We start from the raw sequence: 26,126 nt of genomic DNA, 5'->3' as shown, positions 1-26,126 counted from the left end.
AAATAAAATCAACTCTTAAAACACTTCCCCCCACCCCTCCCATCTTCCCGGGCTCAACTTCACTCCCGGCTTCAACCTCCCCCCCCTCAGCGGCACAGGGGGACGGGGAATGGGGGTTATGGTCAGTTCATCTCACGGTGTTTCTGCCGCTTCTTCATCCTCAGGGGGAGGACTCCTCTCATCGTTCCCCTGCTCCAGCATGGAGTCCTCCTCACGGGGTGCAGACCTTCAGGAGCAAACTGCTCCAGCGTGGGGTCCCCCACGGGGGTCACAAGTCCTGCCAGCAAACCTGCCCTGGCATGGGCTCCCCTCTGCATGGGTCCACCGGTCCTGCCAGGAGCTTGCTCCAGCATGGGCTTCCCATGGGCCACAGCCTCCTTCAGGTGCCTCCACCTGCTCCAGCATGGGGTCCTCCATGGGCTGCAGGTGGAATCTCTACACCCCCTCATTCTTCCTCCACGGGCTGCAGGGGGACAGCCTGCTTCACCATGGTCTTCACCAGGGGCTGCAGGGGGATCTCTGCTCCGGCGCCTGGAGCTCCTCCTCCCCCTCCATCTGCACTGACCTTGGTGTCTGCAGAGTTTCTTACATCTTCTCACTCCTCTCTCCGGCTGCAAAAGCTCTCCCTCTAAGTGTTTTTCTTCTTCTTAAATATGTTATCACAGAGGCGCTGATTGGCTTGGCCTTGGCCAGCGGCGGGCCCGTCTTGGAGCCGGCTGGCATTGGCTCTATCAGACACAGGGGAAGCTTCTAGCAGCTTCTCACAGAAGCCACCCCTGTAGGCCCCCCGCTACCAAAACCTTGCCACACAAACCGAACACAATGTAACATCTCCGTTCATGCCCAACCAGTCATCCAGCCTTCGTACCTCAAACTAGAGAAATTGGTTGAAATTTCAGAAAGTCCTCAGTGGAGGGACAGCTGCTGAAGTCATGCCAGTGCCTGTGGGCTGAGGATGAAAAAAAAAAAATCACAGAAAATCTTGGTTGTCTTAACTTCCAGCACCCCTTATACACAAGTGTTTCCATTTAAATAGAAGCCAGGTAGGTTAATTACTTTCAGTAGTCTGTAATTAGGAAAGACATGCTAGCAGCCCTGGAAGCATGTGGTCGTTGCACTAACAGAATGAAAAAGCCATTTCATAAAGTCAGCAAGGATCTGTGAGCTGCATGGATGATCACAGTGGATTTGTGGCACTGTGAGTAGCCAGCACTGTGCCAGTTGGATATGTATTTGTTGGCAGAATTTTAGTCTTTTTTTTAACCCTGGTAGAAAAGGCGTTGGCTAAACAACTTCTGTGATTCACCAAAAAAATAAAATTCTAGCATATTACTTTCATATTTTGTCTTTATTTTTTAGTCTCTTTTTCATGGCTGTTTCCCCAAGGTGACATTTACTGTTCTAAAACCTGGAAAGAGCTCCATGATAGCAGAACATCACTAGAATGAAGGGCTTGTTCCTCAGGAAAAGCTTTGTTACTGATTATTTATAGCAATGCTTCTTTATTATAAACAAGTGCCATTTGATACTTATTTTTATTGATATGTGCAGCAGAATGAGGAGGGGAGATACATTAATTCTGTTTCTTTTTGCAGTGCACGGTTACTTGTGGTGGTGGAGTAAGGACTCGTAATGTCACTTGTGCCAAAAATAAGGATGAGCCATGTGATACTTCCAAGAGACCAAACTCTAAGGCCCTGTGTGGTCTCCAGCAATGTCCTTCTGCTGGAAGATTTCTGATACCCCGACTGGCACCCAGAAGAGGAAAGATCATAATCAGAAAAACAAGTACTAATCCCGAACAGACTCCTCCTCCAAGAATAACCATACCAAGCCCGAGGTCCCATACAACAACAAAAATACCCAAGCCTGAAACTGTAACTCCCTGTTTGCCCACATCCTCTGGTTTGGGTAATGTCTTAGTAAAAGAAGGAACAGCCAACCAAACATTACAAAATAATTTTGCTGGACCAAATGATGTTTACAATTATTCGGTTGTTCCTACTGAAAATAGTTCACACCAAAATACTACTTCATGGCCTTTTCATAATAGCTTACGTACTGAAATTACAAGGCATGCTGAAAATATTTCTGAAAGTAAGCCAATTTCTACTGTAGAGAGTGAAGTGCAAAGAAGTGAGGACACTCCTATCTCCTCGTTCACCAGTAGTCCAGAAATAACTTCCAGCTATGATTACTTAACTGAAGAATCTGATGACATTGATGGGGCAGCTGGAGGCAGTGAGAAACCGATTGGTCGTCTTTACAGCACAGAACTCAATCCTGAAATCAGAACCACGAGCACAACCCTAGATACTAGCTCTCCTGTCCTTCAAAATGAGGGTGTGACTTCTCAACCCCCCCCAGCATCTCATCACCCAGAAACGTCTACACTCCTTCCTGTTAGCAGAGCAGAACAAGGGTTTGCATTTCCAACAACAGCAAACTATATCAGTCTGCAAGTTGATGTGCCTGTTGTAGAAGTAACTACCCCACAAGCTTTGGTTACTGTAATGCCCACAGTGTTTGGTGATGTACCAAGAGACCAGACTGACAAGAAAAGAGAAATAAAGCTACCTGACACCGTAACTTCCAGCACACAATTGTCAGCTCTGAAGCATACTCTCAGGAACCAAAATGCAACATCTGAGGGGATTTTGACGAATGTAACACCAAACAGCCACCTAATAACATCCAGCAATTTGCTTGGTGATGCATACTGGATAATAGGCAACTGGAGTGAGGTAAGTTATTTTTAACTCATAAGAAGTGGAGAGTGTGGACAATTGTCTGAACCGCTGCTGAGGAAATAAAGCTTCTTAGCTTGTCGTGATTAGCTGAAATGAGTATCACACATTCAGATGAAATACTTGTCATGAAATTGATAACTTGGAATATCTAATGTTAGAATGCTTACACAGAATGTGTCAGTATTGATAGATTCTGCAAAATTATGCATAACTCTTCCAGGGATGTGACATTCAGGTTTGAATATAACGAGAAATAACTCAAGAGTTTCATATCAGCTCACAGCAAAAAATTAAGCTATTAGATGAATCCTGGAGACACCAAATGAATATGCTTGTATTTCCAAATAAGTAGATAATGCAAGTTAGCTGTAGATATGCTATTATTTTCTAACCTTCACTTACATATCATTTCTCTCTAAATTATGTGTGTTTTCTAGCTTAGTATGAGACTAAGTCATGTCATGTAGGTAAGTGTCATGCTTTTGCCCCAGCCAGCAGCTAAGCACCACGTAGCTGCTCGCTTGCTCCCTCCGGTGAGACGGGGGAGAGAATCAGAAGAGTAAAAGTGAGAAGACTCATGGGTTGAGATAAAGACAGTTTAATACGTAAAGCAAAAGCTGCGTATGCAAGCAAAGCAAGACAAGGGATTCATTCCCCACTTCCCACGGGCAGGCAGGTGTTCAGCCATCTCCATGAAAGCAGGGCTCCATCACACGTAACGGTGACTTGGGAAGACAAACACCATCACTCTGAACGTCCCCCGCTTCCTTCTTCTTTCCCCAGCTTTATACGCTGAGCATGACGCCATATGGTATGGGATATCCCTTTGGTGAGCTGGGGTCAGCTGTCCTGGCTGTGTCCCCTCCAACTCCTTGTGCACCCCCAGCCCACTCGCTGGTGGGGGGGTGTGAGGAGCAGAAAAGGCCATGGCTCTGTATAAGCACTGCTCACTGCTTACGAAACAAAAACATCCCTGTGTTATCAACACTGTTTTCAGCACAAATCCAAAACACAGCCCCATACCAGCTACTGTGAAGAAAATTAATTCTACCCCAGTCAAAATCAGCACAGTAGACTAGCTTATTACTATAAAAAGCACATTAATAACATGGATACTTAAACATATTTTAGTTGGCTATTAACAGGTTTTTGTGATGCATTTCTATCTCATTCCTCCATCAGTGTTTGCATCCACCATTAAGCAAATACCTCTGAACTCAGAGCAGTGTTCTGCCTGGTAAAATCAGTTTGAATCTACAAAGCAAAGATAAGAATATTAGTCCAAAGTTTAACTGGTATATCAGTGGTTGTAATTTGTCCAGCGCACATCCATGGGGGAGACGTTGCAACATTCAGTTCTGCACCTTTTTTTGAAGTTTAGGTGATCATATATTGGAACTGGATTGTAGCAGTTGTAAACTAAAAGCATTTTGTCTGGTTGGCGTAGGAGTTAGAATCATTAGGCCAGTAGTTGTGGTTGTACAGTATCTTTGGATACAGCAGCTGGCAATTAACAGTGTTACACTACATCTTATTTGAACATAGAAATGAACAGTTATTTTATATGCATTAATGGCTGTGCCAAAATGAACTTTTACTTTATGAAATTCAATCAAAACAGGCATTAACATCCTGTAATACTCACGTTTGAAAGTGCTGTCTGTTTATATATTTGAGTAAATGAAACAAGTACAGCTTACAGGGAGTTTGAAAACTCTTTTGATGTGTAAAGTGTCTGGAAGATACTTGGTTTGAAAGGTGATAACTTGTCCCAGTTTCCCCTGATCCCTGGTCATCACCGAATGGTTGTAATACTTGGATAATTTCTGTGCAGGAGCAGTATAGGTTTCAGAGTTTTCTATGGCCTCAGAAAAGTGCTTACTATTTTTTGTATATTGCTATTGGCTTTCCTTTACCAATACCCAGCACCGGGCTTTTTAACAATTAGCTTCCTGTGCTGTTACATTGCTATGTCCTGAGACAGAAATGCCTCTGGGGTCAGGGCTGGCGAGGGGGCAACCACCCAATTCTATCAACTATAATCAAAGAATATAGAATAAATTTCTATTTAATATCCTTACCACTGTAAAATTCTGTTTTTATCTAAACATAGTTCTTTTTATGCTAATGGATTTTGTGTTCTTCAAATCATGGTACCTAAAGTGAGAGATTTCGATATGTGAACAAGTTACCTCATTTTTCTGATGGCCTTTTTTAACCAAGCTAATCAACACAGCCAAGGGTCCAGATCTGGAAACCTCCTTGTGCTGATCTGCCTCTGTGTGTCAGTATTGATGGAGAAGGCTATCAAAGGTCTGTTTCTCTCTACCTGTTTGCTCTCGGGTCTGCCTGGAATGATGCAAATTAATGGAGATGCAGAAATGCAGGACTAAAAAGGACAGCAAGAGATGACTTAGTGCATCCCATAGAGGCACAGATAGACAACCGAGATCCTGTTGGTGCCCTCTGGATGCAGCCAGTGGGCAAGACCTCTGCCCTGTCACCACCACATCAGCAGTTGCTTAGGACATGTGCTACGGATGGCAGTCTGAAGTCTCGTCTTGTGCCTTCCCTTGGCCAAGTGAGAATGGCTTTAGCTTCCCATGTTCAAGTGGGACAAATGAAGCATTTCCTTTTGCACATGCCCAAAGACCTGCATTTACATCTGCCTGGGTGAAAAAGCCTGCAAGGGAAAGTCCAGGCAAAGGTTGTGCTCCCAAGCCCAGCACATCCCGAACAGAAGTCTATAATACAGACATGCTGCAGTCTGTCCTCGTCATTCATTACTCACATTAGAAATATTTTCCTTATACACATGAACATTTTCTGTATTGAAAATGAAGATTCTGGTTTTTATGTGCAGACTATGGAAGATAATTTTCTTTTTAATAACTAGTTTGGGATCTCTTTTCTAAACAAAACAAACTGGTTCTTTTCATATTTTCCTTGTGTTTTCTAAATAGCTGGTGACTTTGGTGTTCTCCTGTGGACTTGCTCAGTTTCATCGTATATTTCTTCATCAGTGTTGTTCATTATGGCCCCAGATGACACCTGGCAAATAAAATGGAATAATCACTATCATTTTATATATGACCTTCTTTGTGAATTCTGAGATGAGATTTGTCTTGTTTTGTAATCATCCTACTTCAATTTATTCAATTTGTGGTCCATTGTAAACCCTGGATCCCTTAATACAGTATTTCTAGATCAGCAGATGGTCTCAGATTTGTTTGGGATGTGCGTGTGTGTGTGTGTGTGCGTGCATATATATAATATGTATTAAAAAATCTCCTTAAATGTAGGGTTCTGCATATGGTTTTGAATTTCAGGTTACTGTTTTCTTAATTTTTCAGCTTGGCAAGATGTTTCAGATTCAGATTGTGGTGTCCAGCATTTCTGCAACTCTCCCAACTTGGCATCATGTGCAAATGTTACAATTGCATGCTGTCTTTCATCATTGAGTTAGTTAACGAAAATGCTGAAGAGAGCTTGGCGCTAGACAGAGCCCTGCAGAACCATATTTGAAATGTCTTTTCATTTTGATATTGAATCACCAAGGACCACTTTATTACAGTTTTTCAGTTAGCTGTGCACCAATCTTGTAATTATTTCACATAGACCATATTTCCGTCATTTGCTAAAAGAATGCTCTATGAGATCATGTCAAAATGCATCACATCAGCTGGCTCTCTGTTTTTATTAAGCCAGGTGCCACTGTCAGAGAAGGATCATAGAATCATAGAAAGGTTTGTGTTGGAAAGGACCTTTAAAGGTCATCTAGCCCAACCCCCCTGCAATAAGCATCTTCAACTAGATCAGGTTGCTCAGAGACCTGATACTAGATTGTCTTGAATCGTTTGTTCTAGATAGGTCCATGTGGGATGTTTCATTACTTTATCATCTTTCTTAGTATTTACCATTTTCATCTTGATTGTTTAATGATTTGCCTTTGTATCTTCTTGTGAAGTAGTGTTAGGTGAAGTGTTCCATTAGTCTACAGATCTGCCTTTTTCTTTTCCTTAAGATAACTTGAAAGATGTTCTTCACTAATCCTCTGAGACTTTCCCAATATATTTTAAAAAATAATTTTCAACAGTTCAAAGATAATTCAAGAACACTTGAATGAATATTGAGGTAAGGTCAATACATTTGGTTTCACAGACTGATGAAATCAATTCAAGGATACTTAATGCATCTTACTTTACTCTTCTTTAGTGTTTTAGTAATCTTTTGCTGTTCTCATTCAAGCTATTGTTTCTTGTTAAAATTAACTTTGTGAAGCCTGGCACATTTAACTTTTTTTTTTTTTTCAAGTATGCAGAAGAAAAGGTGGTTAAAAAGAGAATTTCTGGAATCACTATCCTTGGAGATATTCTGAAACCATCTGGACATGTCCTGGGCAACTGGCTCTAGGTGGCCCTGCTTGAGCAGAGGGGTTGGACAAGATGACATCTAGAGGTCCTTTACATCCTCAACTATCCTGTGATTCTGTAAATAAGTCAGCTACTATCTTTCTCATAAAATAAAAATTTTGGTTTTCCTCCCCACACCTTGATTCTAACATTCACAGAACCTTTTCTTACTGGTCATTACTTTAAATTCAGTTTTAGTCTACAATTTTCTGACTTTATTTTCTTGTCCTTAGTAAAACTTTGTGCCTGTTTTTAGATGACATCTCTCCAAGGCATTGATATTTCAAGACTATTGCATCTACCTAGTTGAATCTCTTGCTGTGCTCTCTTTCTCTTTTAGCGACTGCCAATATTGTGACATTTCTTTGCTCCTTAGGGTATGTCTATACTATTAAATAAATAGTGCCCAAGAACAGCGATAGTCATTGAGATGAATTGGTGTGACATGTCCCATAACATTGTTGACACTTAACTTCCCAAAGGAGAGCACTAATTAGAGTAGGGCAAAACAGTGCCCAATGACACCGGTGCCTCTGTCTGTAACTTTTAATGTCTTTCCTACTACTTTCCCAGGTTGTTCTGGGCTGTCACTTTTACCCTTCTAAGAGCTTTCTGGGTACCAAAGATACCCCATTACCACCAGATATGCTCATTCTGCACCTCTGTTATTGGTCATGAAAAGTCACCTGCATTTCCTCCCTCTGTAATAGACACCTACTGTGACAAGAGGAAGTCTTGGTATCTGAATGACAAGAGGGAAAAGCAGTATTACTGAACTTCAGAGCAATCAGTCTCTTTTATGTAACATGAAACAATGGTCAAGAAAGCTAAAGCTTTCTCCCAGTACTATTTCCAGCATCTTGCCTTTCTCTGTTGGCTCTGTACTTGCACACAACAATTTTTGAAAGAATTCTGCTGTGTTTCACCTCCCTCAGACAAGAACATAAAGCTTTGTAGGTATGCTCTGCCCAACGTCATCCCTGGAGCTATCTTTGATCTTCTCATGAATGCTCAGAATGGGATTTTGGTCAAAGACTAAGCAGCCCTTCAATAAAGTCTTGGTGTTGTCAGACTGGTATAGCAGGGCTGGGGGGAGCCATCAAACAGTCAGCAACCAAGACAAGGATAGTCCATCCTCTTGAACAGACAAATTGTCTTGGATAGATATATGTGGCTATGCAAAACTGAATGGTGGTACGCAGTCCCCTTTAACAGGATCTTTGTGGCCTCTTGGACAGATGTCCCAGGAATCTCAGAATCTGGAGGTGGCATGCTGCAGAGGACTTACAGATTCATAATTTCAAAAATTCTTTGTTGTGACCATTAACCATTTTTTCCCATTTCTCAGATTGAATCTGGTAACAGCTCCATGTCTTCAATGTTTGGGTTTTTTCCCTGCCTTAGCTTCAGCTTAGTTCTCCTTATCTTTCCAAGGACACTTACTCAGCTTTCCCTGTTAACTCTCCCACTTCCATGTAAGGAGTTCAAATCACACAACAGCAGTTGCTCTCTTCATCATTTTGCTGACTTAATGCAAGATTATTTATGCTGTTTCTTATGCCAGCTAGAGGCTGCTTGGCATGTGTTGGATTTGATTCTGTGAGTATAGTTCTCTGTCCCTCCCTTTTTAAGGGAGAAAAAGGCAAATGGGTGTCTCCAGCCACTTTTCACCTCTTCCTGCTTCAGAATACAATTACAATGACTTTTTTTGGTGAACAGCGTGCACTCTTGGAATCTGGACTGGCATGATCAATATTCTCTTACCTTAGACACTAAAACCCTCCCAAATGTTGGAAATACTTAGCCACTCTCAGAATTCATCACTTCAAAAATCCTTTTCCTGCACAATTTTCCCAAGAGTCACACGCAATTTATTTCAGATTTTCAGCATCATGCACACAATTTGCTGAATGTCTCAGCAGTATTAGGGATAGAGAGGGAACAGTGCTGAAGATTAGATGCAGTGACATTTTGCATTGGATCCCCAAAGATCACAAAAGGAAACAGTGGAACAGCTGGTACAGATTTAGAATGTCTCAGTAAGCAGGAGTTTGCCAAGGAAGAGCAGTGCATGGTATAAATCAGAACTGGTATTTTCTTAACAAAGCAACAAAAAGACCTCCTTCAGAACCTTAAGTAAGACTTAGGTGAGTTTGAAATCTTCTTTTGAATATGTTAGATAAAGTAGGTTATCTAAAATGCCTCTAAATATTTACATTTAGGTTCCTGGATTGTTTTCAGAATGATTTAACATTGAGTTTGTCCCTGGACTTTCCTCTCGTCCTTGTGCAGTGCTCTACCACCTGTGGAATGGGGGCTTTCTGGAGACACGTGGAGTGCAGCAGCAGGAACACAACTCACTGTCAGCACATGAAAAAGCCTGATTCTGCAAGAAAATGTTATCTCCGCCCATGCGCTAGCTGGAAAACAGGAAATTGGAGCAAGGTAACTTCATTCAGAGCTGTGCGTGAACAGTAAGCTTGCTAACTTCGGAGTAGGGAGTTCTAAAGACTTCATTTTAAAAATAATTATTTACTCAGTGAATGCATACATGATCCCCACTTGACCATTCGTCACTAATTTACTAATTTCCTGACTAACTTATTTATGGAAACACATCTGTTCTTCCTGTGTGGGGGTCGTGCTCATTAACCCTTGCATGTAGAGCTAAAGCAGGGCTCACTGTCCATGTTCTGTGGAGATCCTAGGGCAAAGCTGTACATATTTGCATGTGGCATCTTTTTGATCTCTGCTCCAGAGGCATGTCCTAATTTTAAGAAGCAAATGGGAATTTGGGAGAGAGGGTTGACATGTTTCTATTCACCCTTGCCACCATATATTAGCTCTTACGTGACATGGTCTGTTCCACATTCAGGTAACTTCTAAGTTTTACATTATGAAAACTAAAGAAAAATGTATTGGGGAAAATGCCTACTATGGCTAGGGTCTTATCTGATCCTAGTTATGCACACAGGCCTGTTCAAGAGACAGGAGAGAGTCCAAGGTGGTAAGTATGAAGCCAAGAAATTGCATTTGAGTTCTTTTTTGGTATTGTAAGATGTGTGGAAGGACTTTGGTGACTTATATTTTGTCTTCACACTGTCTAAAACTTGGGCTTCAAACAGCGGGTTATTTTTCAAGACTCCAAAGAGAAAACCCACAAAATTCTATTAGAAATAATGTTGATTTAATAAAGACAAAGATAGGTCTCTCAAATTTTCTCAACATGTATCATTTTTGTGGACAATGTTGTTGCCATTGGACTAGAGGGCAGATTCATACAAAGAAAAGGTTATAGTTACAAAACCAGTGTTATATTATTGAGCTCTTTGACATAGAATTGATTTGTACACAATATACATGACTCTTTAGAAAGTCCAAGAAAGGCCAAGGCATTACATAACCACATTTAAGCCTTCAAAATTGAGTTTAAATGATACATAGACATTCTGCAGTCCCAATTGCAGCGGAGCATATTTCACCTTCACTTTTTCTTCATAAATGTTATTGTTCTTGCCACAAGTGGATGATAGTTATGTCACAGAAAGTAGCTAGAAATCAGGTTTAATAATAAAATATTATGAATGTTTTAACGTGTCAGCCCAACTATGAGGCCAATTTGAGACAAAAGGCTTTTCTTAGCTGATTTCTGTTGTTAGCCACTCTTATCTTCCAGCAACTGAACTATACAAACCTAATTACAATTTCATATATAAAAATGGCTATTTTTTTGTTCACTTTTGTAAGTAGCAATTGTTTTTCTCATTACTCATTTCAAACATTTTTATGTGACCTTATGATAGCAAGATGGCTATATTCCCCTGCTAGTGTAGTAGAGCTTTCTCTGTTCCTTTTCTCTTATCTAACTGTTCCCCTCCCCAAAAAGAAAGGTGCATCAGACAAGATCTTACAGTCTGTGCAAATTATATCTGATATTAAACACATTTTTGTCCAGATGGACAGAAGCTTCTGTGAACAAGAGCATGGACTCTCCTTGTATCCATCCTTCAGCTCCCTGGGGAAGTATTATATTCAGTTTACTTGTTCAACTGACGAATGCTTATTTATGCAAAGGAGAACAGCATCAGTTGATATATTGTATCATGTTATTCAGTGGTGTCAGCAGAAATGGCTTTAATTCTGGATGAAGGCAAAATAATTAAATGTATATTTGTCCTTATCCTCAGGGTAGCAAATTCAGTTCTTCCTCAGCAGCAGGAGAGGTCCTGGGCTTTGGTGGGTGGGAACACAACCTGGTGCTGCTGCATGAAGCCTTGGAGCAAGCTCTGGGGAGAAATAGGAGACTGGAAGGGCTCACTTGGCTCACCAATACTGCTGCAAGCTAAGAAGCAATTTCACAGGCTGTGAGACAGGATCAGGGTGTCTGTGTCTTCTCTCCTGTCTTTCATGCCCAGGCTGCTTTTGGGGTATGGATCCTCTTGGTGCCATGGAGGAGCAAGGAAGCTGAGGGTGGGAACTGCTGCTGTGGGATGAGTCCACCATCTTCCAGTGGTAGCAGCAGCAGCTCAAGTCTATGGGCTAAGACGAGGAGCAGTTTTGTCAGCCTGAGCAATCTGCTGCCATGGACACTGACCTCTCCCATGGTGAATGAGAAATCAACTTAACGCAGCTGTGCCTCTTTCCTCCCTTCCTCCCTCAGAAACAACTAAAGAACTGACAATTTCGCTGCATACAGAATTTGTTTATTGTATTTATTGCATTATGACTCTCTCGCTACAACATTTTTGGAAATAGCTGGGAAGATTTCCTAATTAAATATGCATTCATGTTATTAACAGATGTTCCAGTGAAGAAAGGGAAATATTTATATGGTGTGTTCTGATTTGCTATGATGAAGACCACCATTTTTAAGCCTAACAACAGATTGTTGTTATAGTAAACTGCAAGTTCCCTCTGTGAGTGAGGATGCTCAAAGCTCAGGCTGTCCCTCCTCTTCTGTGACTGGGGAAGGGACAGCTGCTCAGCGAGCATCATTTGGAGATGTGCTCCATTCTGTTTTGTGTACAGTGCTCTGCTAACTGCAACGGCGGCTTCAAGACTCGAGATGTTCACTGCATTGATGTTCGTGAAAAGCGACTTCTAAGGCCTTTTCATTGCCAATTACTCGGATATAAACCACAACTCAATACTAGTTGTAACATGGAGCCTTGCTTGCCGTGGCGTGTGGAACCCTGGAATGAGGTATTGTTCTTTAAAACGAGCTTTGGATAGGAGCAGTCAATTAACAGTGACTGTTAATTTTAACTCAACTTTAACTCAAAGGAAGACACACAGTTATTACCACTCGGAGGCTCTGCAGTCCTTGTGTATGGTTACAGCAAAAATTATCATAGATGTTCGTAAGACTTCCCAGAATCATTCTTAGGATTGCATGCAACACACAGCTAGAGCTGTAGATTACCCTAACCTGAAAGAGAGAAGCAGATGGCCTGGAAGAAGATTTGTTTTAACTATCCTACTGGGTCACTAAATGTGATTCATACAGTCTGATCCCTTTTGCTGCCATTGTAATGTTTCTTTCTCATGATTAATGTAGAATTTTCCTTTACACTTTTGGGCTGGAATTTTATGGGGCCAGAGACTGAGGTCAGACACAAGATAAATCTGACTTTTGGGTCACTTTGTAATGTAAATCTGTGCCAACAAACTCATACGCAGCCAGGCACATATTTATGTCAGCTAAAGCGTGTGATCTGCTTACATTTTAGTTTTTACTCCTACTAAAAGCAGTGTTGGAGAAAGCGCCACAATGTTTGTGGCATGGTCAACCTGATGCTTTTGGATTTCAAGGGAGGTGATCAGATTGCGTCCTTACAGACCACTAACAAATCACACCTGCAATAAGGAAAAAACCAGTATGGGGATTTTCTGTCATAGCGGTCAGCAAGGGTTGTAAAAATAAGAGTATCCACATGATTGGACCCGTTTGCCATTTAAAATATTTTATAAAAACACTTGTCCAACCCTGGCAGTTGTCCTCATGCTAAGGCTACTGGATAGAATTGGACTGAAAAGGTTCATTTATCAGATGCCATTTCTGGTCCTCTGACCATAGGGATGCAATTCCTTGTAGGACAGGAACAGTGTATTATTCAAAGTATATCTGGCACCTTATTTTATGTCAGAGTACGAAATCTTTTGTGTATTTCAGGCAGGCTCTACTGCAGACCTAGTCTATAATAGTAAAAAAACAGTTGGTAAGTAATACCAGAATGTGGACAAAAGAATGTTTAAAAAATAACCTGGATCACTGTCTTTTTATGATGCTTTTATTGCCAAATAGTTACTTTATTGTATGGATTGAGTGAATTTTGATATCCCAAACCACCTCATAAAAATGAGATGTTGCATCTCATGAACTTGTACTGTCTTCAGTAAATATTACAGATTAATCTTGCAGTTCTGTGTTGCCTGTTCTATGTTGCCATTTCCATGCTCTCCTATATTCCTTGTATTGATACATGTCAAGAACAGCTTTTCCCCAATTATTTTGGATCAATTATGGCTTCTTCCCTGTCTCTTTGCAAGCCTATGATGAAATAAATGTCTCCGTGCAGAGCTTTTCTTCATATCTGGACTGTAAGACCTCATATGCATAGTTAGCCTGTACATCTTTTTAAATCACATGGGTCAGTGACACTCATCTTTTTACCTGTGTCTCTGTATTTTTTAATGAATAGCATTTACTACTGTCTTTATGGTTGGTTCTGGGTTCTTATCCATTCCCACCTCTATTCTTTGTGCACCTCTTTTATTAGTGTTCGAGAACATGTGGTGGTGGCCAGCAAAAGCGACACGTCTACTGCCCAGAAGAGGGCTACTGTGACTGGACAAAAAGACCTAATGCCATTGCCTCATGTAACAGGCAACCTTGTACGCAGTGGATTAATCAGGCATGGGGCCCGGTAGGATTCATTTCTTTTTTCTTTTATTTGTTGTCATGAGTTGGCCATATTTGGTCATATTATCCACTTGTCAGTGAACCTCAGTATCTGTGGCAAGTATAGTTTCTTATGTACAGCTGGAGCTACAACAGGAGGTATTTTGAAAATACTACTAAACATTTCAGAGCCCGTCCATCTCAGTTCCTTCCGTGATAGACATTGTAGCTTTTACTTTTTGTTGCTGCATTAGATGTTGCTGGAGGGCTGGGTTTTTTTTCCTTTCCTAATGGAAAATGAGATACTATTGACATTCTTCCATTACTCATTTTAAATTATCTACTGTTTGAGACTATTGAGGGGGTCAGGGTGACCCTTAAACCAAGTTTGTGGAATATTAGACTTGCCCACACAAACAGAAAATCTGAGTTTTGACCAATAGCCTTCTACTTTGGCATCTGGAAATCTAATTGACAAATATGAGGTGTATCTTTGGGGAACCTTCCAGTATCTGCAATACATGTTTAGTTATAAAGAAACTGGCATATCTAATAAACCTTTCCTTCCAGTTTCCTTAATAAACCTATTCATACATTGCAAATACTCCTCACAGCAGAAGAGAACATTGAAAGAACACCAAAAGCCAGGAGCCACAAATAAGGAAACAGTGGAGAGTCATTTAACGCAAAAAATTTCATGAGTTGGTTTTGACACAAAGCCATTAGATGGGATATGAGTATAATGCAGTGTAGAGATAGAGTAACTCTAACACTTAACAATGGAAGTGAAAATGTTGAGACATGCGTAAAACAAGCAACTGAATACCAAAATCTATAGTAACTATTTTACTGATTTGTTAATCCCATTTATAGTACTTTGTTAAAAAAACTATTTTAAATATTAATCTAAAGTTGCTGCAGGAGTACCTAAGATCTTTTAATGTATTTCACACCAGCAATATTGAGTCTTATGCATAGAGATATACATTACAGAGAGGATAATTTTCAGAAAAATTAAAGAGGTACCAGTCCTGTCTTCATCTCTTGCGCTTCATTAGCTGGCATTCTTTATCTGTTGAAGTATTTATCTTGCTGGCCACTATTTAGCTGAAGACAAAAAGAATTTAAAATTAACTGGAATTCTCAGATGCTCTGGGATGTCAGAAGAATTAAGTACATTTATAGAATAGTACAGGAACATGTTTTGAAAATATTCTTTTTTTTATGGCGATCTGTGTGCAGCCAGAACAAACAGCTGGCAGTTGTTTTGCAGTCATAAAGAAAGGGTAACCATAGTGTAAATGTCACCAAAGAAAAAACATCTCACTGAGCTTTTTTTAAATCTTCAGCTCGGTCATTTCTAGACCTAACATTGCAATTGATTATTCATGTTTAATTTAGATGGTGAGAAAGCACAGGAATTTTGTTTCCTGTGTGCAGTACTAATTTGGATTACTAAGCTCTTACTTTGGAGGACTGGCATTTCAGATCATCCTCATCCTCCTCTGTAGAAAACAGTCCTCTCACCCTGGTTACACATTCCAAGATGCTGTATTTATACTATTTACCCCTCCACTGTATCTTGCCAAATCTGGCCACAATGCACCATGGAGGTGTCTGGATCGAGAATACAGTACACAAAGTACTTCAGTGTCATTGGTTCTGGATCATATGGCATTTTTAGCTTCCTGTCACATTAATATTGGCATATACACAATTTCCATGTAAAAGACTTTGATGTATTTTCAAATTACTTTCAGTGCGCTGTTTCTTGTGGAGAGGGCACTCAGCGAAGAACTGTGAAGTGCATGAATATAGAAACTAATGAAACTGAAGATGACAGTATGTGTGTGGATAAACCCAAGCCCACGGAGTATCAGAAATGCAATATGCAAGAGTGCAGGAAAAGTACAGGTATGATAACACACCTGCATCAGACAGTTTCCAAAAAGCTCACCATTTGTGCTGAGATTCTGCAAAAACAGGGAGCTGACCTAATTTATCAGCTTGTTGTGAATATAGGTCAGCCTAACCTGCTACGGCTCAGCTGCACTGTTGGCAGAATCACGTTGTCATGTTCTCCAGCCCTTCTGACCTTGTGTTACCATGATGGGGAATGCAGTTATTTGAGCATCCACTCCTAATTTATCATGCTGTAACTAAATGAATAGGTCTGCTTGTATTGACCGGTTTTAGGTAACTCACAGGCTGCTTTGAGGGCTGTGGAAGCACATGCTGTGAGTCCAAACAGATGCCATTTCTTAAGACGCCTACGGGAACTGCACATTTTGAACTGGGAGTGCAAGCAAGCAAAGTGAGACAGACACTGTACGAAAAATCTGACTGGCAGTGAATCCAGATACAGTCTTAGCACTATGAATTCAGTGTCCCACAGGGTGAGACTGTCTCCAAAATGAAGAGGTGGAGAGAAGTCCTCCTGGGACTCAGGGTGTCCTGTACCTCTCTCCTTCAGGGGCCCAGGAGTCCATTTGTATAGACAGTTAATAGCCCAGAAGAGAAGTGGCAGGGGAGGGAGGAAGCTTACAGAAGGGTATCTTTATGTGTAGTCTGTGTACTGTAGTATCCAGCAGGTTCCCTCAGGTAAGAACAGCAACAGCTCAGAGTCCTTCTGGAAGAGCCTTCAAAGGCCTTTTGGAGGAGGGTTCTTCTTAGCAGGTGAGCAGTAAGGGTCCAATCTGACAATGAGAGAAGGGGTTGACTCCTGAGGGCAGTGCAGATCTGGCATACAATTGAGAGTGATGCATCACTCCTCCTGCTGTTCAAAGGTCTTTAAGCATGTGTTTCGCCCTAAGGTTGAATTGGTCTGCTTATCTCCTGTCCCTCTCATGTTCAGAAAGACAGATAAGTACTACCTACACAGATTAGTAATAGTTATTTCTGTGAATAAAATCTTAAGGGGCCAGTAAGACCTAAGAAAAGCCCTACTGAGTAGACCAGTGGTCCATGCAGCCCAATATTGTGTCTCCCACAATGACTTTAGAAGATGCTACTTAGGGAGAATACAGGAGTTTAGTCCTTTCCTGTGATTCATTTCCATGGTATTCCTCCAGCATTCCCAACTGACATATTAGGACTATCAAAGGCACCCCTTTTAGTGCCTTTTAGTTTAAATTTATTGAACTTTTTCCATGAATACGTTGCACCTGTTTTTGACCCTGCGATGCTGTCTGCTTCCACCCTCTCCTGTGGCAGCAAGTTCCAGAGATTCACAGCCTGATGTGAAAAGAAGTGCTTTTATCTTTAAAACTACCTTTATACTAGTTTCATTGAGTTTCCCTAGTTCCAGTGTTGAGGCATTTGCTGAACAACAGCGTTGCATTCAACTAATCAAGCACCTTCCTGCTTTTGCAAAGCTTGACTCTCCCCCTAGCCATCTCCTGTCGCAGCTGAGGACCCCTTTTTGTAATATCTAATTAAATCTAGCACATCTCAGTTTATTAAAGCTACCACAGACCTATCAACACCATAATACATACAGTACCAGTCCCTGGCTTATTCTGGTACTGCAGAAATGGAAGCATAGTCAAGCTGAACATGTAGTTGCATGCGCCTCATCTATGCTCTTCTGCCTGCCCTGCTTGTCTCTGCAGCACGCTGCTAGCCCATGGCACTTGTCTTAAATGTGCTATTACAAGAATGTGAAAATACCAGACTCACAAATCATTGTTGCTAGACTTTCTCCTGCAGTTCTTAAAAGCAGAAACATTACAGTGTAAACCATAGATGAGCTATGTCTGCTGCAAAAGTAAAGCCTCACTGAACACTAATAAAATAGTGCTGTATTTTCCAAGACAGAAGGTGATGTGAAATTTAATAGGACTTGTTCACTTAAAAGTCCTAAAACTTCAGGGGATCAAGGTGACGCGTAATGCAAAGGAAGAGAAAGCCGTCATAAATAAGAGCCTTAACAGGCACGACTGCCTGGCATAAATCAGTTTAAAATTCTATAAATACAGATAATTTGTCAGCAAAATATAGCTAATTCTTCTCATCTTCTCCACCATAGGGCTACCCTGCAGCAAAGACCAGCTGTCGGTTCACTTCTGCCAGAGGCTGAAAGGCATTGGCAAGTGCTTGCTGCCATCAATACAGACTCAGTGCTGCTTCACCTGTAGTCAGCTCCGAATTCGTAAGAAAGCAAGATATTGGGTTCAGCGAGGCCTAAAACAACAAAATTACACTAAATCTAGAAGAAAATCACCTCAAAAGCAAGAAAACAACCACCATGCTGCTCAGCACTAGCTGGTTTTTATCTAGTTGCTTTGAGTAGGGCTTCTGTTTCCAGGTTTTACGTACCTTCTTTTCTTTTCTGAACCATCCAACATAAATGGAAATCTGTGGTCAAAACTGGGAAAACATGTCCCTTAGGGTTATCAGTCCTAATTTACTGCTTCGAATTTTTCTCTGTAGTAGTGCAAAATTTGTAACATAATTTGCAATGTACCAGCAGCTAGTACTTCTTAGGCATGCACAGAGGCTAGATACAAGCTTGCAATTTTTTTTTTTTTTTAAATGAATGATTTACTTGTTCTTCCTTCCATCTCTTTTCCAAAACCCACCTGAAACAGCAGCACCACTTAGGAGTGCTGAGTGAAGGCAGCAGACAGACTTCTGCTGTGGGCCACATCCCTCTATGTTCACTCACTTTTCTGTTTTTAGGAATCAAGGTAAAGTGGGCGTGTTTCTCTAAATTGTTTGCTCACTTCATAAATTTAAAAGCAGAGTTTTATAATAACTGATTATGATATGCAGGCTGAATTGAAACATTGGATTTTTCAAAAGAAGAAAAAAAAGTTCATTTAGTACTTGACTGAACCTCTGAAAGGATACCTCAGCAATAGCCTGTCCTGGGCAGTTTTCTTCTACAAATGTCTTGCTGCAACCTGAAAACGCCACTGAATATGGGATGTTAAGTTCCCAAATACATTTTAAGGAACATTTCTTGGTACCATGAAAGCAAAGCTGTTTACATCTACCACCTTAATAGATCGTAATTCACACCAATATTCAATGATAGACCTATCATTTAATCCAGTATCTCGTAGTAGAGTGTAAGCCCACACCCACAAGAGTACTCTGTCACCTCACTCACAGCAAACTTTTCCCCCAGTGCAAATCCTTGATCATAGTGATGGTGAGGGCACCTGGGACGGGAGCCTGAGACCCAGAGTATCTGCATAGCTCTGGGTCTCAGGCATTAGGAGAGCACCAGTGAAATAGTGTAACTGTTTTGCTATTGAAGGAAATGGCAGAACAAACTTTAGGGAGATGAGACTGGACCCTTTGAAGCAAAGCTGGGTGTTTTCAAAAGAGATGGACGGAGTCTGACATTTAGATTCCTTTGAAATTCCATAGGATTTGGACACCTTGATTCTTCAAGCTCTTTTGAAAATCTCAGATTTACTTCCTAGCTACCCGACAATCTGAGACTGTGATACAGGGAAATGTCACATTTTATGCAGTGTAGAGTGAGAGACATATCCATGAATCCAAGTGTCACTGTGGTTACAGAGCTATGACTGGCACTAGCCCTATTTCTAGACAGACCTTTATGAAAGTTAATAGAAATATTCGGGCCTGGCTATAATGTGTTAACCTAATGATGGCCACAAGTCTAATTGTCCTTTTTCATAGATTTTTGACCTTTGGCTAAGGGCTCACTTCTTCACTTAAAGTCTCTGGGAGTTCAGCATATGCAGCATGGTAAGGTTAGATTTATTAACCTCTGTGATGGCAATATAACCCAGTTATAGGTGCTGATAAAACTTAAAATCCACTGTTAAAAATATGGTGCTAGTATAACAGATGTGGGGGATGACTTACAATGGTGCATGTGCATGCATGTGTGTACATAGCATACGTGCACATAGTCTTAAAGTAATACATGTCTATGGTGTTGCTGGCCAATGCCAGAGACAATGCTTTTTAAGTTTCACAGTGTGCTTATGTCCTTCTGAGGTCCTGAATGGCTACTGACCCTTTGAGCAATAGAAATCTGGGCAGTCCTTACTCCACTGGACACAGAAATACTGGATCCTGTGAAGGAGTGGAGGTGTCCCATCTGATTCAGGAAGCATTTGGGCAGGGCTTGGCCTCAGGCTGCATTATGTAGAGCAGAGCCTGTACTGCTGTGCACAGTGCAGTTCTTTGATGGCCAGACAACCTGGACTGATGAACAGTGCAGATGCTTCTGATGTTCCTTCCCATAAGCATCTTTTAGGATTTGGGCAGGACAAAGTTAGATTCACTTCAGAGTCAGACTCTTCTGCGCTCAGAGGTGCCTGCACTGTTTCATCCGCAGAGGTCAGCAGAAGTGTGCCATCAGGTATGTGGGCTAATGAGAAAGGAGCTGACTGAGTGGATATAGTGCAGGTGAGAGAAAAAGTGCCTGGAGGGGGGGGATTGTCCCTTCCAGTGCTCCTTATGGCTAGTGTGGAGTAACCATTTCTGGCCTCATTGTTTTTTTCAGGGAGCTGTAATTTCATTTGAAATGGATAAAAGTGAATAAATTGTATTATGGACGTTAATCAAAATAATCTTTCTACCCAGGGAACACACAGTCATCACTGTTGCTCAGCTTAAAACTTTAGGGAAAAGACTGTGACAAAAACATGAACAAGAGAGCAGTGCCGCTGCTGTACTTTACATAGGTTCTTACATCACACTTACCAGCCTGATATCTGCTCTATGCTAGTAATACGTGCAGTCATCTTTCCCATCCATTTAGCAAGAGTCCTTTCTTATGACGTAACTCTTTTTAAGTAAAGGTGGATTTATGATCCTAACCCAGATGGTCACTATTCTCAAAACTGAATAGAGTATTAAGTGCAGAGGTGTAATATCATTATATTATCGTATTAGCCTGAGACACGTCAGCTTCAACAGGTTGTTCAAGAAAAAATGTGTATTTGGCATATCCACTGCTTGTTCTAACATATCAAGGTTTGAAAAGCAAACTATGATGACATATTTGTTTCAAGCTTCAATAAAATGGCATTGCTTATGTCTGATGTCTCTTCTGTTTTATGTTTCCAGTGCAAGAAGATTCACGAGATGGAATTCTAAGGGAAAAACCCTTAGAAAGTATATTTTCTGTTCCAGGGGAATCCTTATCATTGACTATTTGGATGCTTGATATTCCAGCATAAAAGAGGTCATTAAAAAGAGTGAGGGAAAAAGCAGCAGAATAAAGCATGGTGCTGAATGAAAATGTACATCAATAGGCTTAGTTATTTCCTATGAAATGGATGACATCTTACCACTTCTAGTCCAAGCAGATGTGCCTTAGCTCCTTGGGAGCAGATGTGTGCATGTCTGTTGGAGGATGTGTTTGTTTTCCTGAACAGTCGTATACAATATGATCACGCCCACTCCCCCAGCCGCCACCCCTTCCCACCTGAATCTTTCCAATGCTCAAGTTATGCAGTAACGCTGATGCTGATGCCTAGAAACTTAATCACACTAACCCTGATCCTTGACATGCAGCCCAGGAGCACAAGCATCGCAATTAGGCATATGTGCTTGGGTAGAGAGCAGCATCAGTTTGCACTCAGATTTCACCCATGCATCCATCTATGGGTTCAGCCACATAACACCCTATGGAAGTTGCAGGAAGTTGCTCCTTCTTACTTCACCAGGTAGGTGTGGATCTCCAGCTCACAGGGGCAGCATCCTGCACAGGTGCTCTAAAGGAGAGGAGTGAATTGAATTGAGGAATGAGTTGAAGCTCCCTTCACTGTGCAAAGGCTCATTGAGCATTCACTGGATGACCTGCTGCGCAACACACAGCCTGACAAGCAGTTTCTGCTGTCTGCTGCACTGTGTCACGTGGCTCTCTGCACTTCTTTGGCCTGGCCAAGCATGCAGCACCCACCAAAGGAACTGCCTTTTGGCTGCCTAGCATCAGCTCAAAATGAAATCAGCATGCAGGGAAAACATTGTGCTTGTGGTTCTAGTGATTCCTCCCATGATTTTAGTAGAAATAGGGTCCGTCGAGCGTGGGTGGATTTGAGAAATCAGTTGTCCATTTTCCCCCATGATTTCTGTAGAAAAGTGATTGTCAGTCAGTGGCTGTACCAGATTTATGGAAATACATGAGAATCACTTGATACTACCCATGCTTAAGGAGAATTAAGTGTATGTAATGTACATGTAGGCATCCTGGGATAGCTACAGGGAGCATTTATTTACTACATTTCATAAGCAATTACTGACTGTCTGCTAATTGTTATATATGCAACTTCCATCTGTCCATTCCACAAGCTGTTTTTAGGGCAGTTTGAGATCCAGGACCCTGCTCAGAAGACCCTGAATGTCACACGTAGTGACAGCAAACACTCATGTGTGCCTCAAACTCAGGTGCCATCTTGCAGCTCACTGATGGGGATGTTGGGAATCTTCCTTTTCTAAGGAAGCAGCTTTCTAAGGCTGCTGGCTGCGGGGTTGTGGGGGTGTGGGGGGGGTGGTTTGTGTCATCTGGTGACAGCACCCCTGCTGTGAACCAGCTCTGGGTAAGCCAAAGGCCAGATGAGCGTCCTCACCATCGACCTGGAATAACTTATTTCTCCATTTGGGTTTCACATAGGGTCTGGTCTCATGCTCTGCAATCCTAGCGGGCTAGGCAGTGAGATGTGTGTAGATGTGAGTTTCACTATTACCTAAATGTGAAAATAGCTGCTTTGTGGTATCAAGGCACCATCAGAACTAGACCTTTTCAGCAGGAGATTTCTAGGTGTGCAGGCTTCTCTGCCAGCAGAGATGATCACTTGCACGACAATGGGATGAGGCGAGAGAGAAGTAGGGATTTGAGGAGCAGCATTCCAGACAAAGGCACTTAATGCAGCAGCATTGATAGATTAATTTTGTGGACACAGAAACACAGTACCCTGGAGACTTAAGAGAGAGAAATTTCAACCCTATTGAAGTGAATGCTCTAGATGTCCTTGTTTTCAGTGCGTTACTGTGTTGCCCTGGAGAACAGGACTTGTTGCCAGACACCTCTCTCTTCATTGGACTGACTGAGCCACCTGTGCTTACAGGGACTCCTCCTGCTACAGAATGGTGATTAATAAGAAATGTGATTTATTGCTGCTACCCAGCACTGCAGCTTCCCAGCCCTTATGCCTGCAGGGGGTAAAATACAGGGAGCCCACACAAGGATATTGCTTATTTCTGTGACTAATTGATCTCAACCTCCTCCTTTCTCTTAACGAACGAATACACATATCTCCAGCACAGGAACAAAACCTGGACTGTGTTAGCCAAGAAGTACAAGTCTGCCCTACAGACATGGTGGTGGTAGCAGTAAAGCCAGGAGGATGAGCAATAACTACAGTACCTGCAGAGTGGCCAACCATCTTCTGTAAGCTGAGGTGCCTGTGTTTTGGGAGGAATCTGTGGTGAACATGTGAAAAACCAGGAAGTTGTGAAATATCTGAGCTGCCATTGGATGCTCACTTAAGACACGATCAAATCAAAAAGAAAATTTATCAGGGTTCTTTGGAGCATCTGCTAATTCACCATTACCATTATGATTCATTAGGTGTAGTTTTTACTAAACTGAAGTTAAAGATTTGGAACAGAGGAAAATAGTTACGTGGAGGGATTGGGTGTTGTGCGGAGGCAGTCTTTTGCTAGACCTCTGGAGTTACCTGTATCTCTGTCATGGTACAAGCGAGATGGTCCTTGGCAGCTGTCTGTTCTCCGCTAGGTTCAGTGATTCAGCGGCTTTGGCTGGGGGCTGAGACATGACGTATCCCTTTTTGGGGGGTCATGAAGGGTAATGAGTCAAAGAGGCCTGCCCCAAAGCCTGGTCTGTGAGATGCTGCAGTCTGACTTCCCTCCAGATTTGAAAGGGAAGGGGCTGAGCCCAGCTTCCTAATTAATAGGCCAATACAGTGCCCAAGGCACTGAGCAAAGGACGTGGTGTAAGTCAGTGCTTACTATGCCATAAAGGCAGAACAGAAACCCTGAATTCCCTCCTGTTTATCATGAAGTCTCAATAAATGAAAGGAGGGGTGAAGTTTTGATTTTAAACCTTTAAGGATTGTCTTGGATTTGAGTAAATACTATCTGCTAGCAAAAAGAAAACTTGCTCTGTGCGTAGAGGCTGGGGGAAACTGGAAGCAAGAACAGGCTGCACGCGGGGTCACGCCACTTCCTTGCAAATGAGCAGCAGAGTCGCAGGCAGGTGAAGGTCACTGTACCTGCGAGCATTTCAAAGCGGCACATGGCTTTACTGCGGCAGGAATCCTTGGGGTGTGAACAGGCGCCCAGCGCTCCCCTCTCGTAATGCCACACCTGCGGTCCCGCTTGCCCGAATGCCTGGGCAAAGGGCACTGCTGTTTAGTGCTGGCGTTAGGGGAAACTCCCACTGGGAACACTGGCGTGCTAGAGCGATGGCAAACATGGCGTTAATGGGAAACCGCCACAAAGGAAGCTTCAGTGTGAGGGAAGCTGATTAATGAACTAGTGCAGAGGGAATGCTTTATTACAAACCCACGAGGACTCTCTGTGAACAGGAGTGCAGTGAATTTTCAAGCTCCCTACATGCTTATTTACACAGATGGCAGGCATGCAGAGACTGTTTTCTCCCTAGTCTCCTGCATCTGTTATCTGTTTCATACAATAGCTGGAGTAATGAAGCTTGAGATTAAATTACCTCTTATCCACTGTGTTCACTTGGAAGTATATTATTTTGTTGTTTGGCTCTGGAAGTAAAAATATATTGTCATTTTATAATATATGAGCGCCTGAATCAGACTCACAACAAACAGTGCTGGTTTATAAAATTACTGTCCTTTGCTGCAACACCTACTATCTGAAAGCTAATTGAATGGCATTTTTCTCCAGAGGAAAACTGCAAATTGATTTCTATGTGTCCCCATCCCTAGTCCTAGCCTTCATGGGACACACGGCCCTGGTAGTCAAAGCAAGTCCCTGGAATAATTCCCACACTGAAAGACCAGTGAGATTCTGTCCCCAGCTAAAAGCAGGCTGTGCCAGAACCTGCACCCAGCAGCTGTGAACCTAGATGAAAAGTGACTGACTTTACTCCTCCTGCCCACCTGATGAAATGCTGGGCCCAGCTGGTCTTGGCTTCACGGCCATGTAAAATTAAAGTTATTGCATTTGAGCTGAGGGGAGGCCATGAGCATCCTCGGGCTCCAGCATGCAGCAGGAGTTTGCTTACAGCAGATGTGCCCCTCGTTAGCAAGTGCTCCCTGAGTGTGACCTGGAAGCTGACAGTTCCCTGTTGCTCCCAGGTCACTTCATTTCCATTCATGCCTGTCTTCCAGGTGTGTGTTCAGTCAAGGAGGCAGAGGGGATGTTGCAGCAGCCAGACCCTGCTGGAGTTAATGGGAGCAGAAACGGGCCTTGGTAATTATTGTAGTTTACCAATTCAGCTAACCTGATTTCGGCTGAAGCTTCCTGCTGGCTCCTGCTCCTCTCCCACCAGGGTCATGCGGTCTGATTGACGAGGGTACCCTCGTTTATACACGGTCCCTGCTGGGAGGAAGCAGTGCTGGCGTAAAACCCACACAAGGATGCTGGGGCTTCTGATCAGCTGCTTCTTTGCCTCTTCAACACCCACTCGGGCTCAGCTTCAGTCTGCTTGACCTGCATTCACCCTCCAAATCGGAAATGTCTCTTTCACCCCTTGTTGGACTCCGAAGAGTGGTGAGATGGGGAACACAAAGGCGTTCTCTGCTGAGTTCAACAAATCCTTTGAGCAACCCATGTCTCTGGGTTCACTGACTGCTGTTGTTAGAAGTATGTGAGAAGGCAAAAAGTGTCTGCTGATACAAAGGAAGCTTTGTCCAGGGAACTTTTATCCTGCTTCTGTGACTGCCATGGCCATGACCCTTATTGGGTCTGAAACTGCAGAAAGGTAATCAAGACTGGAGCTGAAATTTTCCATTTGCTACAGCCAGTCACCCTTGCCCTAGGTGCAGAATGAGTTTGTCTGTGTAAATGTGAAGTTTTTGTTAAGCAGCAACGGGGACGAACTACACTAGAAAGTTTAGTTGCTCAAAAGTGGAG

General features: G+C 42.2%; 1 protein-coding gene across 2 annotated transcripts in view; it reads left to right on the top strand.

Moving 5' to 3' along the window:
• The window catches only part of ADAMTS12 (ADAM metallopeptidase with thrombospondin type 1 motif 12), a 190,483-nt gene extending 169,410 nt beyond the window's left edge, over positions 1 to 21,073 (top strand). For both annotated transcript variants that reach the window (XM_054809427.1, XM_054809428.1), the window contains 6 exons: positions 1,596 to 2,744; positions 9,455 to 9,607; positions 12,191 to 12,364; positions 13,942 to 14,088; positions 15,824 to 15,977; positions 18,091 to 21,073. In XM_054809427.1, coding sequence (XP_054665402.1) covers positions 1,596 to 2,744; positions 9,455 to 9,607; positions 12,191 to 12,364; positions 13,942 to 14,088; positions 15,824 to 15,977; positions 18,091 to 18,326 — 2,013 coding nt within the window. In that variant the 3' untranslated portion in view covers positions 18,327 to 21,073. The remainder of the gene's footprint in view (positions 1 to 1,595; positions 2,745 to 9,454; positions 9,608 to 12,190; positions 12,365 to 13,941; positions 14,089 to 15,823; positions 15,978 to 18,090) is intronic.
• The last annotated feature ends 5,053 nt before the right edge of the window (positions 21,074 to 26,126 follow it).

Source organism: Grus americana, chromosome Z (genome assembly GCF_028858705.1).
Source record: "Grus americana isolate bGruAme1 chromosome Z, bGruAme1.mat, whole genome shotgun sequence".
Lineage (NCBI taxonomy): Eukaryota > Metazoa > Chordata > Aves > Gruiformes > Gruidae > Grus > Grus americana.
This window is presented reverse-complemented; position numbering and strand designations above follow the sequence as displayed.